Source organism: Lathyrus oleraceus, chromosome 7 (genome assembly GCF_024323335.1).
Source record: "Lathyrus oleraceus cultivar Zhongwan6 chromosome 7, CAAS_Psat_ZW6_1.0, whole genome shotgun sequence".
Taxonomy (NCBI): Eukaryota; Viridiplantae; Streptophyta; class Magnoliopsida; order Fabales; family Fabaceae; genus Lathyrus; species Lathyrus oleraceus.
This window is the reverse complement of record NC_066585.1, coordinates 500090652-500106714: the sequence shown is the minus strand read 5'-3', so window position 1 is coordinate 500106714 and position 16063 is coordinate 500090652. Positions and strand designations below refer to the sequence as shown.

Genomic DNA, 16063 nt, shown 5'->3' with positions numbered 1-16063 from the left:
GATTATCATTGGATTCGTGATGCATTAACTTCAAAGTTCATGTATCTTGAGAAGATTCACACTGATGTCATTGATTTGGATATGTTGACGAAGGTTTTGCTTAGGGGAAAATTTGAGTTTTGTTGCACGGTAGCCAAATTGGTGTTGCCCTACAACTAGTCGGTCAGGGGAGTTTGTTGGGCTATCTCTCCTATTTGGAGTGACCTAAATGAATGTGGGTTAGTATCCCATGTGTGTGTAAGCTTTTTTTTTATTATTCAAAACAGAGAATTAGGTCATTCAATTGAGTGTGTAAGAGAAAAAGAAGAAAATCCAGAGAGAATACATTATTCCCGCAGTCCCAATTTAGCACAGACCAATCCCACAAGATTGGAGTTTTCTCACAATCCAACCGTCAAATCATCTTGATTTTTGGTGAAAGTGTTCAAAACTGATAGTGGGATATTTTGAACGGTGGAGATTGAATTTTGAGTTTTTTAGATCTGTCTGCTGAGTGGTTTTATGAGGTGCAAATTTTGTGGTTATTTTTGTTGATTATATCTCTTGTTTCTTGTTGTATTCCGAGATTGCTTGTAAGTATTGAGTATGTTGATGTATATCTCTAACTAGTGTTAGAGAGTGCCTTGATTGTATCAATTGTTTGATTATAGTGAAGATTTAAGTGGCCTACGGGTCCCGTGATTTTTTACTCTTAGTTAACAAAGGCTTTTCCACGCTAAAATTGTGTTGTTTTGTTTGGTGTATTTTGTTGATTGTCTCTAAGTTGTATTTAATTTTTAGGGGAGATTATGTTGTTGAGTTATTCCGCTGCATTGTGGATTTTCTTTCAATAGATTTCCACAGACGACGTCAATGTTTCGTAGTGGAATTAGAGTTGATCGGTAAATAAGGAGGCATAACTTCCTGTACTGGTCTTTAGCTTCAAGTGCAGTGGAAATGGAATTAACTTGCAAGGTTAACACTCAAATGCCTAAGTTAATATGAGAGTGAAAAGTGACGTATGAATGAGAATGAATTTAAGTACTTGAAAAATTATTCGTTTTCGTTCTTAAATAAGAGAAACTATTGACAACGGTAAGCGTGAAAAGAGGAGCGAACCGCGACCAACTGTCATATTTGATCTGGATGGTCAATAAGGCTTTCGTACGCGCCCAATTGCTTATAAAAAAATAAGGCATACATATTTGACGCTTTATTCTTTCATATTACAATTAGTTTTTATTCTTTAGATCTTATGGGTGGTCTAGAACAATCATGTTCATATTTTAAAATCATAACATTTCAAACACACACTGTAGATAGAATCTAAAAGACACTTTTTAACTTATTAATGGACTTGTAAAGGAATTTGGGACGAGGGGGAGGAATGACTTCCCGAACAAAACTGTCATTGACCCGTTAATATGAAACTTAAGATAATAATTTGACTCCTATAAGATACATTTGTAATTTTATTTTTTCATATTTTAATTACTTATTGGTTTAAATAATAGCTAATAACTTTAATCACAAATAAATAAATAAATTTAGAAAATAAAAAGAAAAGTCACAATTAAAATGGTGTAATTTTCACAATAAAGAAAATTCGTAAGAGATTAAAAAAGGAAGTCAGAAAATCAGTCAATTAAAAGAAAATATTTGTACATTAATTTTTTTGGTTTAAATAGTTTAATAATTGATCTTCATCTAATTAAATACGAACAAATAAGATACAGTAAATTTGAATTTGTATTTGTGGATCCGATATTCCTATTGGACTATCAAGTATCAACTGTTCTATTCATTGACTTAAATTTAATAAACATTGGTATAAAATGAAAATAGTATACTGGAACTTATTGATTGTCGTTTTCATCCGTCCAAAGACATAGGCTGGTGTAGAATTTGAATTAGATTGATTAATTTCTATTTAGTGATACATAATTGCATATTTATGTTGTTGCCTCAAATAATAAATTTCGAATTACTGTTTATATTAAACAATAATTATCGCATTCATCCAATAGAGTAATTAACGATAGCTAGCTGTGTCAAGCTACACAACACAAGTGCGTCCCATTTCCCATTTCACGTTCGCTTTCTCACGATTCACGAAACTTCCAACTTTCTGCTACACTACGCTTATCTTCCCAAATTTACACACAATCCACGTGTCATACATCGGTAGCCCCACTGTAAAGATTTCAATCCAATCACCGCCCTCCATTTCATCCGCGCATTGAAGTGTCATCCTTTTATAAACCCTCATATCATTCCATTCTGTCTTATCTCCCTTTTCCAGATCCACACTTCTTTTCTTTTCCGTTCAAACCGTTTCTCACGCATTTTTCATAACCGTCATTTCAACTCCATTTCAGATCCAACTTTCTTCGATTCAAAATTCAAATTCACGCTATCGCAATGGAGACGAAGATGAATCGCGCAATTGCAGGATTCTCTGTTCTTCTCTTCTTCTCTTTATTAGTCAACATCGCTTCATCCGCCGATTCACCGGCTCCGACTCCAGATTCATCGCTAAAATCTCCTTCTCCTTCTCCGAACTCTTCTCCGGTAAGTTCACCGCCAGCTCCAACTCCAACACCGGCTTCGTCTCCTCATCCCGATTCGCCTCCAGCTCCTTCACCTGAAAACTCTCCTTCTTCTTCTCCATCTCCATCTCCGGATGACGCGGCTGATTCCCAAGTAAGCCACGCAGGCGTTGGAGATGCTGACGATAAATCAAGCGGAGAAGGAATGAGTTCCGGTAAGAAAGCAGGGATAGCTGTTGGAGTGATTGCAAGTGTATGTGTGGTTGGATTGGGAGCGATGGTGTACAAGAAGCGCCGGCAAAACATACAGAGATCTGAATATGGATACACAGCAAGGAGAGAACTTCTGTAGAGACTTCGATTTGAATCTAGTACTATTTTAGCATTCATTCATATACTATGATAGCTTATTTTCTCCTCAATTTGATTATTATTGATTGTGCGCAATAATCTCTTAATGATTGGGACTGAATTTTAAGATTTGATACTGTTACCATTTTAGGAATTCCAATTTTTCCGTTCTTGATTGTACTATCGTAAAATTTACCATTCCAGCCTTGTTTTTAATTACTCTGTCTGATAATCCGTATATGTAGTTTTGTATTTTAATTTCACATGATGTAAATGTTTAAAATTAATTTCATAAGGGTAATAAAATAGATTTATGATATCTGGGTGTAATACTCGATTTTAAAAGATATTTTTAATCTACATTGTTTTTCATTCCTAAGTAGTTTAAATTAGTGTGGCATTGCATTCAAAATATCATTTAAATTCAAACTAGGTAGGTACTTTTAATATATAAAGTAATATAAAATTTATTTTTTGAATTATTTGATTTCGATTAAATAACTATAGGTTCTGTGAATAGAAGAATGCAGCAGTACCAAAGCAGAAAATTCTATTTAAAACGTCATTTCATTGTAACTAATTTTGAATTAAAAGTATTGTTTTACTTAGTAAATTAAGAAAACATTTTTCTGAATTTAGTGTACTCCCTCTGTTCCTCTTTAATTCCTCTGTAATTGTCATTTTTTTAAAATTTTTATCTTTTTTAACAACAATTCTATTTTAACCTATAAGTTAGAGAAACTTAAAAAGGAATGGAGTGCATATATACCATTTCACACCATTGTAACTTGTAACTACTTTATTAATGATTATTTTATTTACTTTATTCTTTAATGGTGAATAAATGAGATTGAATTCATATTCAAACTCTTATATAATTAAATATCTCTAACTATTAATTGAATTTACTAAGAATTGATTGACCATTAAAACCAGTCGATTAATAGATATAAGTCTCACGCTTCTTTGTCTTTGTGTTAGAGTATATTGGTTAGGAGCAAATATGTTGATTATGGGCTAGCCTGGTTGGTTTAGCCTATAAAGTCGAACTGCTCGGCCTTGCCCCTAGATAGCTTAATGGGTGGGCTCAATTGAGTTTAAGATTTGATCTCGTCTAATTTTATTGGATATGTATGTAATCTCTAAAACATGAAGTTTGTAGGGGCGAAAACTTTAAGTGAGAGATCGAATTGCGTACACAGTCCTTCAAACACGAGGTTTGTTCGGGTGAAATGTTTTATATGAGAGATTAAATTGTACAACGTCTCTCATGAGATATGTAAGGGGGGAGAAATGCCTTAGGTGAAAGACCATATTATACACGCTTTAATTGAGGTCTAGTAGAAAAATGCTTTAGTCTTATGCATGAGCGAGATGTCTAATCCTCTACAAGGGTGACATGATTTGTCTTATACAAAAGAGAGATGGTTAGTCCTCTGCAAGGGCAAGATGTTTATTCTTATGCAAATGCGAGATGTTTAATCTTATGCAAAGGTGAGATGTTTAGTCCTCTGCAATGGCGGGATGTTTAGTCCTATACAAGGGCGATATGTTTAGTCTTATTGTTTTCAACTGAAGTTATAACCTTCTTTTGTTAGTTTTTTTTTTGCCTCTTGAACTTTCTATTACCACTAGAGATTTACCTTTAGTTAGCCTCAATTATTGTCAAGTGCATCGAGACTCACACAAAAACCAGGTTCATCATTAACCTCTTCATCCATAGACTACTAGCATTAAGTATAGTCATTTTTTTGTCTGCCACTTGTGTCTTTAAATATACTAAAACCCTTTCTTTTGTGCTTTTGCTCAGTCTTCTATCTCTTATCGTGTTCTCTAGTTGATAAACATCACAAGTAATATCTTGGCCTTTTTACTTTTCATTTATCCTTTTCTTTTTTATGGTGTTTATTCGAGAATGTGAAATGTTCAGAAAAGGCATAGAAACCTAAATTGATTTATAGAATCCAACCCTTTTTTGGAGAAATATGAGTTATGTAATCAATGCTTGCAAGCTTCGAAACATGGAACAGTGAAAGTGACATGGAAATTTGTGAAGAGGGAGATGTTTGGTTTTTTCCGGTTGTTCGTCTAGCGATAATGACGCTGATTTGTTGTCTTATTCCTCAAGTTAAGTCAAATTCATCATAGAGCTCTCCACTTCTCCTTCGAGTTCCTTTTGGGAGTAATTTATGTGTTTACATTCCCTTTGTCTCGAAGATGACTGGGTGGATTCCTTTTGAGTGGGTCTGGATTTGTTTAGCATTGATAACGAGGTCGACGTGATCTTGAAGTCTTGTGTTTGAGGAAATAAGGCTTGCATGCAGAGACCTCTTAGAGTGGCGAGTGAGTACTACTAGTTTTACACTAGGTTTTTAAAAACTTTAGGGTTTGTATCTTCTTCACCCTCATTTAAACTGATTTTCTTCGGATACTCAACGTTACCCTTCTCAGTACCATCTGAATAGTATGGTGTTTGTTTGAAGATTTTCGATCACCCACTAGGGTCTTGACCTCACACCCCCACAGTCGAAATATTCTTTTCTTTTTGCGAAACTAAAGGTGTGGCTCGATAAGGGTGGGTTTATGTGAAATATATCCCATGACGACCTCTCATTTCTCCATATACTTCAAACTACAAAAGTTTGAAGGATAAGTTTGTTAGGGTTAGAGGCAGCTCCACATGCCTCGAAGCTGTCAACGAGGAAAATGGATTATAAAGGTTTCCCCTATATTATACGAGCAAACCTCTTGCCATCACGGGTTATGACTCGACGAAACTTAGTGAGACAAAGAGGGAAGCAATTAAACTTTTGGAGTAGTTATGTATCATGTAGGTAAAAGATGAATTCAGATATGAGATGGGTTACCCCATGTAGATGTGTTTTTGTCTGTAAGGTGCTCTTTTCATGAGTGTCTTTCTATTTGCTTTTAGCTAGTTATGACTGGTTTTGGGGTGAGTGCTAGTATTTGGTCCATTACCCAACTCATAATCATCTTCTAAAATCAGAGAAAACTCAAACTTTGACTCAAATCCCGTCAAAGTGGATTTTTCTCATTAAACTTGGAGCCGGTTCAGGCAGATACACGTAGGTACGAGTTTTGTTGCCATGCCTCCTTCTTTTACATATATTTATTCTCATTTTCTCTATTTCAAGCAACATATAAAATCTCATATATTTCTTATTTATTTCTATCTTATCATACCATTTCTCTAGTGTTTCTTTATTTACAATTTTACCTCTCAGCCAATTAAAGCCAAGACAAGAAAATAGAAATCGATATGTCTCCTTCAAGTGTTAGTTTGTTCAAGACATACAAAATTAAGCCATGTTAATGGATAAAGAACAAGAGCCAAAAGAACAACAATCTGGGCCGACCCAAGGGTGGCGCTACTAAACCAAGGGCTTTAGGCCTCACCAAAAACCCGTTGTTACTTTGCATATTAAATTCATTTTTCAATATAAAAAATTAAATAAATGTCTCTTTTTAAAGTAAAAAATAAATAATAGTGCTAAAGAGACAAAAACAAATTGCTTGTGCGATAATTTATCGTGTTTAAATTTTAATTAATTTTTTTAACTTAATAATCATTTAAAGCACATTATCTATATTATTCTCTAAGCATTCCTTACCAAAAAAGAATATGATGGGAAGAGCCAAAGCTCGCAGTGGCGAGGTTCAACCTGTGCACCACAATGATCTTGCCTACTTCCAAATCCGAGTGGCCAAGTAGAAGAAAAATGTTGCAGAGAGAAATATTTTAAAGGACAATACTACACTTATGCCTACTCTTGTCACCGAGGGTGCGAAGTCACCTCCATAAAAACTAGAAACTTAAACTCTAATAAATTTCCAATTGACGTGGATGTTGTTGCTTCTATAGATGTGGAAATGGACAAATATTATGATGTACAATGGTGGAGGCCATAAAAAAGGGGGTTCCTCTTCTGCCACTGGTGTAGGGAGTTTCATTTTTGGGATAAGAGCTTTGACGAGTTGGTGTTCATTTACAATCATCTCAATGCCATCGATGATGTTGAGAAAGCGAGATTGATGGGAACTCTGAAAATGCTCCAGCTTCTCCACACTTACTTGATGAGGAGTGTTGTGCTAGGGCAAGCATCATTAGAAAATGTTAACTTATCCAACAAAAAATAAAATAGCCTAAAGGTCACGATGAAGAATATGAAGGAAATCCAAGAGAGTAACAAGACCTTCCTGAACACTATCAATGAAAGGATAATTACTCTAAAAAATAATTTGAAAGACGCTTAAGTTGTAACACCCTAAAACCCCACATACAAATTATCACATAATTTAATAAAAAGTACAACCACATAGGGTGTCACTCACATCAAACATATTCTGCTCCGTAACATGGGTTACATCAATTCACATTAAACCTGTCATCGCATGATCACTTCCATTTTAAAGTATCATCACAGTGGAAATATTGTCAACAATTATGGAAGATAAGGTAAGTAATTGCATTTGGTCTCAAACTCCAACTTTAATAACAAATAAGAAAGTTGTAATCAATCCACTCAACATGCTTAAGAATGCACAATAAAAAAAGTAGTCTTATGACTTCAACATAAACATGTCATAAAATTAAAGCAAGCGTTCCCAACCCGACGTTACATAATTAGAGCAAGACGCTACTAAAGAAAACACTAAACTAAGAAGGAACTCTAAGAGATGGCTTCCACTTACTTCAACAATGCTACTCCTGAGTATCTGCATGATGTCTATCTAAAGGCAACACTCAAACATAAGGGGTGAGAATTCATTTCAATAGGTTCGTGAAACAAAATCCAATTTCTTACTGTTATAGCTTCCTAACTCCTCATTTACTCCATAGGTTCATGAATCAACATCATATTACAACAATCTCATCGTGCTCGTCATCTATAAATCACAATTAACACAATTAAGGTCAAAATCTTCAAACATCAATCAATGGTAAAACATCATCAACAACATCAAAACAAAATATATGCATACATATATTTCACAAATTTCACACCAATTCCATCATAGAACAACAATTATAACACAAAAATCTGAATTCAGATTTAGAACACTCAAATCCTAAGGAGGTTAAGGGTTCCCCCATTTTACCCTTCCATCACACCCCTTATTATTGAAATAATTTCCCACCCTTACCTAAATTCCTTACAAAAATTCGAAAGCGAAACATTCACTCTCTTCCTCTAGATAACCTTTATCCTCTTGCCCTAACCTTCCTTCTCTTTTCTCCAAATTTCTACGTAAGGTGAATTCTGATTCCTTTTTTCCTAATTCCTCTTTTTCTAGTAAACCTCTTTCTCCCAATAGACTTTCCCTATACTGCCCTCAACTTAACCTTGTAATTACCACCTTGTCCTTAAATTCTCTACACACTCCATTTTCTTATTATTCAATTAAATAATCAATTAAATTGTTATTATTTTAATTATCTAAAATAACTCTAAATTATTCTAGATTAATCTTATGGTCACAACCCCATAATTATTCTCTCATCTCAAGGACACATACTCCACCAACACCCAACAATAAAATAATCATAAAAATACATATTTCTAACAAAATATATAATTAAATCAAAATGAATTACATAAAATAAATTACTAAAATTGGGGTGTTACACAAGCCACTCTCTAGAAGGTGGATCAAGAGAGAGATTCCATTTTGAGGGACAAAAAGTATTTTGAGACGTTTTGCCATAACTAGTATGATAAGCTTGTTGAAGTCAAGGTCAAGGTGGATAGTCTAAAAATGGACCTTGAAGAGGCCTGAATGGATGACCTCATCACTGGGGACGAGTGGTTTTAGAAAGAAAAAGCTCAAGTACTTTTTTTGTACCATGAGCTTGATCTCATCAAGCTGAAATATTTTATGTGTTGGTGTAAGCCCTAGAGGCCAATACTTTTGGTACTTGTATCGAATTATTTATTAATAATAAAAGGCTTTTTCTTTATTATGGTTGTTTAATAAAGTTCCTAGAATAGCTAGTCTGTTTAATGTATCAAGTGTGACTTAATCATAATATCACATTAAACATAAGGATATTATTCTTAAAGTATCCGTAGTCGAGCCTTATTGTGAAGTGGGATAACATTAAAACATTAAGACTATTATGTATATAGACTGATGATCACATCTCATGGATCATGGATAAGGAGTTATCAAGTCTTAAACATAGGTATGAATATTAAGAGTAATATTTATACTGGTTTGACCCGCTATGAGAATACTATATAGAATGTTATGCAAAGTGTCATAAGTTATTCTCATGGTGATAATGGTGTATACCACCCTTCGACCTGAAACCACTATGGACCCTAGATGTATAGTCGAGTGCCTTATTGTTGATCAAACATTGTCCGTAACTGGATGACCATAAAGACAGTTGATGGGTACTCCACGAATCATGCTAAGGGACATGAGTGACCTAGATGGAATTTTCCCATCCTGCGTAATAGGATAAATGTCTATGGGCCCAATATTGAACTGGACAAGGATGACACGATCCATGCCTTGTGTTCAATATAGATATAAGGGCAAAAGGGTAATTGTACACATAAGTATTATCACAAAAGGATTTGTCAGATCACATGACATTTTCGTGTCTTGGGTAGCCGTGATGTGTTGCTAGATACCGCTCACTATTTATTATGTTAAATACGTGATTTAATATAATTGCCAATGCCGCGAAAACCTACAGGGTCACATACAAAAGGACGGATTGATGAGAGATAGAGTAACTCAGGAAAACCGTAAGGTACGGTGCACTTAAGTGAATTGTAGGACATCGTAAGGTACGATGTACTTAAGTAGAATACGAAATATGGTAAGGTACCACGCGCTTAAGTGATTTTGGCATATTATAAGGTATGGGCCACATACACTTAAGTGGGCCATTTAGCTTACATCCCACACAAGTGGTTCTATAAATAGAACCCTTGTGTAGAAGTATTTGTGCAGTTGCAATTTTGTTTCTCTCTCTCTCTCTCTCTCTCTCTCACACACACACACACACACACACACACATACACACACACACACACACTCACTGACTCAAAGCCTTCATTCGTAGCAGCTAGCACTAAGATTGAAGGAACCTGTTCGTGTGGACTGAGTAGAGGCGTTGTCATCGTTCAACGTTCTTGATCGCTCCGTAGATCTGCATCAAAGGTTACAATCTCCACAAGAGGTAACGATTCTATCAATGATCATGCCCATTCGTAAGGATCACTAAAGGAGAAATTTTTTAAATTCCGCTGCATTTTGGATCGCTCTTCTCCTTCAGTGGTATCAGAGCCACTTACGAAACCATGCATCTGATAGCTGTTTATTTTCTATATTTTCTATATTAATACGATTAAAAGAAAGAATGAATCAAAGAATAAACGAGTAATTAAATTTGGCATCATGTGTGTACGATTTGGATGGTTGATGTTGACTATGCTTCGGAATCCGACATTAGTATGGTGAAGCAGCGATACATCGATCGTCCATAGGTTACGTAATTGAGATCGATCAAGTTATATATATGATATAAGTAATCCTGATGCAAAATACGGTATATATGATATACTATTTCTGTTTCGTTCATTCAAACACTTAATGGTTGTTTTCCTTTGAGTGATCAATGGTCATTTGCTTCTTGATCCGACATTAGTATGGTGAAGCAATGACGTGTTGATCAGTCATACTGAATTAACAATCGAGGTATGTTTGACGGTCTGAAATTGGTGCATTAGGGTTAATGACGACACAAGGGTTGTGTTGTCAAAGAGTTATGCGATTAGGGTTGTGACTGCACAAGAGTTGTGCTTTAAAGTATCAAGGGTTGATGCGAAAAACAATGTCAATTTCAAATGAATTATTCATTAAAATTTGAGTCGCGGCGCTGCCCCGCAATCCCGCAAGGGGCCCCTGCCCCCTTGACCCCCGTCCGCTGATCGGGCAGCGGAACCCCCGACTAACTCTGCATAGTGTGATCGGTCGCCGAAATTTAGTTTGGTTTTAATTAATTAATAGAATTTAAATTAATAATAATAATGTGTTTATTATTATTGTCTTGTGGTGATCAGTTATGGCCTTAGTTTTCCTTTATTTTGTTTTGGGATTTTAAAATACGACTTGCGTGTTGTGCCTCTCTTTTAATATCTTAGTGTAACTTCTTTTCTCATCTCACTCCCTCGTATGTAAAACGAGTTTCTTTTATGTAATGTAATGTTATGAAGAAAGAGAAGAATACAATATCAAAGGATGACAACCTTGAAGATCTTGCTTGGAGAAGCTTAGATTGTTATTAGGTTAACTTAGGTTCTCCCATTGGCTTGGGAGAACAATTGCGCTAGGGGCCATAACTGTTTCATTATGTATGTTGATGCATGTCAATGTATGTTGATGCATGTGAGAGACGATTTATATGATAAATAAGCCGTTGAGATCAGAATAATTGCAAATTCCCTCAAATTAAATATTAAGTTTCGCCTACGCGAGGTGCATATTCTATATTAGTAAGGTGCGATGGGATAATTGTAATATCCAATTGCTAAAACAATGGGTCAAACTTAACTAAACAAATTATAATAAGATTATATATGTTTAAAAGCAAGAGTTGGAAATGATCCATGTGATGGATTGGAATAAGGAGTTATTCACCCAACTAAAATATTCGAGAGTTGTATTAGATATATTTGGAAGGAGTTCCTACCTAAATAACCTAGTTTTGTGTAATCCGCCTACGCGGACTTAAAACAAAGTGAAATGTGGATCTCGACCCACTAGAAAATCTTCCAACGAGATTTTCCGAATCAAATGGTGAGGGTCATTTGTTTTGAGTAAAATAGTGGGAGCATATTTAATTAAAGGCCTAATTAAATATGTTATTAATACTTATATTTTCATTATTTTCATGTAGATTACCATGACAACAAACACCTTTAACAACATTTTGCGATCAATCCTTGACAAGGAAAAATTGTCTGGGACAAATTTTCTGGATTGTCATCGAAATCTGAGGATTGTCCTCAAACATGATAGAAAGTTGTATGTCTTGGAGAAACCTGTTCCTGAAGAGGAACCTCCTAGTTCTGCACCTAAGGCATAAAGAGATGCTTATAAGAAGCATGTCGATGATGCCAATGAAACTGCTTGCCTCATGCTAGCTACCATGAACTCAGAGTTGCAAAAGCAACATGAGAATATGGCAGCGTTCGATATGATCGAACACCTGAAGATGCTCTATCAAGAGCAAGAAAGGCATGAAAGGCTTGAAGTTTCAAAAGCCCTTTTTCAAGGCAAGTTAGCTGAGGGAGCCCCTATAGGTCCCCATGTGCTCAAGATGATTGGGTATTTGGAAAACCTTGAGAGGTTGGGTTTTCCCCTCGGAAAGGAACTTGCGACTGATTTGATCTTGCAATCGTTGCCAGATAGATTCAGTCAATTTGTCCTTAATTTCAATATGAATGATATGGATAAATCTCTTCCTGAACTACTAGCCATGTTAAGAATTACTGAGCAAAATATGAAGTCAAAAGGAAAGTCCATTCTGATGATCGGAAATGGAAAGAGACAAAACAAAAGACCCACCAAGCAGGGTGATAAAGGGAAAGGCAAGGAAGTTTCCAAACCCAAACCCATTGTTGCTGCTTTGAAGCCTAGTGGAGTCATATCAAAGGAAGACACCTGCTTCCATTGCGGTAAGACCGGACACTGGAAGAGAAACTGCCCAAAGTACCTGGAAGATAAGAAGAATGGAGTAGAGACTTCAACTTCAGGTATTTTTGTTATTGAAATTAATTTATCTACTTCTGCATCATGGGTATTAGATACTGGATGCGGTTCTCACATTTGTACCAATGTGTAAGGGCTAAAAAGGAGTAGAGATTTGGAAAAAGGTGAAGTTGACCTACGAGTTGGCAATGAAGCAAAGGTTGCTGCTTTATCCGTAGGAACTTATGTATTGACTTTACCTAGTGGTTTAATAATTCAGATAGAAAACTGTTATTATGTACCTGCAATTAGCAGGAATATTATTTCCGTTTCTTGTTTGGACAAGTTTGGTTTTTCATTTATAATAAAGAACAATTGTTGCTCAATTTATTTAAATGATATATTCTATGCTACTGCACAAATGAACAATGGACTATATGTCCTTGATCTTGAAATGCCTATTTATAACATTAATACTAAAAGGATGAAACCTAATGAGTTAAATCCAACTTACCTTTGGCATTGTCGATTAGGCCACATAAATGAGAAACGCATTTCCAAACTCCATAAAGATGGAATCTTGGAATCTTTTGATTATGAATCATATGAGACATGCAGATCTTGTTTAATTGGAAAGATGACAAAGTCTTCATTCACAGGAAAAGGTGAAAGAGCTAATGATCTTTTGGCCCTCATACATACCGATGTATGTGGACCACTGAACATACCAACCAGATGAGGTTTTCAGTACTTCATCACATTTACTGATGATTTCAGTAGATATGGTTATGTGTACTTAATGAAACACAAATCAGAGGCCTTTGAAAAGTTCAAGGAATTCAAGAATGCAGTACAAAACCAACTAGGTAAGAATATTAAAACTCTTCGATCAGATCGAGGTGGTGAGTATTTAAGCTTAGAGTTTGATGACCATCTGAAAGAGTGTGGGATCCAATCCCAACTTACTCCTCCTGGAACACCCCAATGGAACGGTGTATCTGAGAGAAGAAATCGAACCCTGTTAGACATGGTCTGATCCATGATGAGTCACGCCGATCTTCCAAACTCCTTTTGGGGACATGCACTATTAACAACAGCTTACACACGTAACCGTGTTCCATCCAAAAAGGTTGAGAAGACACCATATGAAATATGGAGTGGTAAGAAACCACATATGTCTTACATGGAGATTTGGGGTTGCGAAGTTTATGTGAAACGAAAAATTTCAACTAAGCTTGAGCCCAAATCTGACAAATGCTTATTTGTGGGGTATCCTAAAGAAACAAGAGGGTATTACTTCTACAATCCTTCTGAGGGCAAAGTGTTTGTCACTCGAACTGGAGTTTTCCTAGAAAAGGATTTTATTTCCAAAGGAATCAGTGGGAGGAAAGTAGAGCTTGAAGAAATTCAAGAATCACAAAGCATTGATACACCTATGGAGGAATTAGAGCAGGAAACACAAGTAGTTATGGAAGAGCAACCTGCTCAAGTAGAACAAGACCAGCGTAGGTCAAGCAGGATACGTCACCTACCTGAGAGATATGGATATCTCATAACTGATCAAGGTGATGTATTACTCATGGATCAAGATGAGCATGTGACCTACCAAGAGGCCATAACTGGTCCCGAGTCTGAGAAGTGGCTAGAAGCCATGAAATATGAAATTGATTCCATGTACACAAACCAAGTTTGGACCTTGGTAGAACCTCCTGTAGGAGTTAACCCTATAGGATGCAAGTGTGTCTTCAAAAAGAAGACTGACATGGATGGTGAGGTACATACCTATAAGGCAAGGCTGATTGCAAAAGGATATAAACAAATCTGTTCGGGTTTTACTTGCTATCGCTGCATATCATGATTATGAAATATGGCAGATGGATGTCAAAACTGCTTTCCTTAATGGGAATCTTCTTGAGGATGTGTACATGACACAACCTGAAGGATTTGACATACTAGAAGAAGCCCAAAAGATATATAAGTTACAAAGATCAATCTATGGATTGAAGCAAGCTTCCAGAAGATGGAATCTTCATTTAGATGAAACAGTAAAACAATATGGATTCATCAAGAACGAAGACGAGCCTTGTGTCTACAAGAAGGTTAGTGGGAGCATGACCACTTTCCTGGTATTATATGTAGATGACATATTACTCATTTGAAACAATGTCCCTACCCTACAACAAGTAAAGTATTGGTTGGGGAAATGCTTTTCTATGAAGTGTCGCAACGCGAAAAACAACCAGCGGGAAAAAACAAACAAACAGAGCCTCCGCCGTGCGTTATTTATCCCAAAGAAGGGAAAGGAAACGCTCGAAGTAAACCTGGAAAGGAAATGGTCTTGCGACCGGAGATTACAAGGATCGGGAGTCGGTTACGCAAGGGGAAGGTATTAGCACCCCTCACGTCCGTCGTACTCGACGTGATCCACGCTCAGAAGAATAGAATAAGGTTGCTAAATAACTGCTCAAAGAATGCATAAACACTGGAATACAACACAGGTGAAAGACGGAGGAAGGTAACTCGGCAGGATGTCGCATCCTGGTCCTACGTAGTTTGTCAGAAACAAACATCAGAGTCAACATAGTTCGGGGAAATGGGAACGGGCTCGCTAGGATATCGCATCCTATGCCTACGTATCTCATCTGGAATGAGAATCAGAGCTACCGTAGTTCGGCTAACACACGCCTAAATAAAACGCACACAAAAACGCTGAGACGTCAGAGCAAACACACAAATGGAAACAGACTGCCAATGGCTGGCCTTACGTCCGACTCCGCAAACAAACAACAAACTGGAAACCGAATGCCAATCGCTGGGCTTACATCAGACTCCACAAAAACAAACACACACAGGAAACTGAATGCCAATCGCTGGACTTACATCAGACTCCTAACACACACAGAAAGGTTATCAAACAGATGAGCTAATAGGGAGTCTGGAACTCGAGCCTAATAGCTGTCAAGCAAACACACACAAAACAGAAAAGGTTGCCCGAAGAGATCTCGTGCGATCTCCTGCCTACGTACCTCATCTGGTATGAGGATCAGGGCGACGTAGTTCCCCTGAACAGGGGAGAAACTCCTATCCTAACCAGAGACTGGGAAATAACAAATTAAAAGGGAGACTGACTCGAGCCTAATAGTTGTTATGTAATCCACAATAGTCCTAGGTTGAGGTTTCTAACAAGAGTTTGACTCACACAGGCAGTGAATCAACTCAAGTCTATCTCTACGTACATTCAACTTCCTTGAAAGTTGATCATACGACTCCTACAGAAAGGAGATGAGAAGCAAAACAGATAAACATCAAAAGCAATCGGCACACACTATACGCAAACAAGTGGCTCATGCAAGGTTGGGCTTTAGTCAAGGGGTCATATCGACCTTGACAAACAAGCCAACTGGGAAGGTGTCTGAGGCTCTTAACCACTGACATTGACCGTCAGGGTGAGCAGA

General features: G+C 36.6%; 1 protein-coding gene across 1 annotated transcript; it reads left to right on the top strand.

Moving 5' to 3' along the window:
- Positions 1–2074: 2074 nt before the first annotated feature.
- Positions 2075–3093, top strand: LOC127105082 (alpha carbonic anhydrase 8). The gene has a single exon (XM_051042248.1). It carries the CDS (start codon positions 2401–2403, stop codon positions 2878–2880), a length of 480 nt encoding a protein of 159 aa, XP_050898205.1. The 5' UTR covers positions 2075–2400; the 3' UTR covers positions 2881–3093.
- Positions 3094–16063: the final 12970 nt, after the last annotated feature.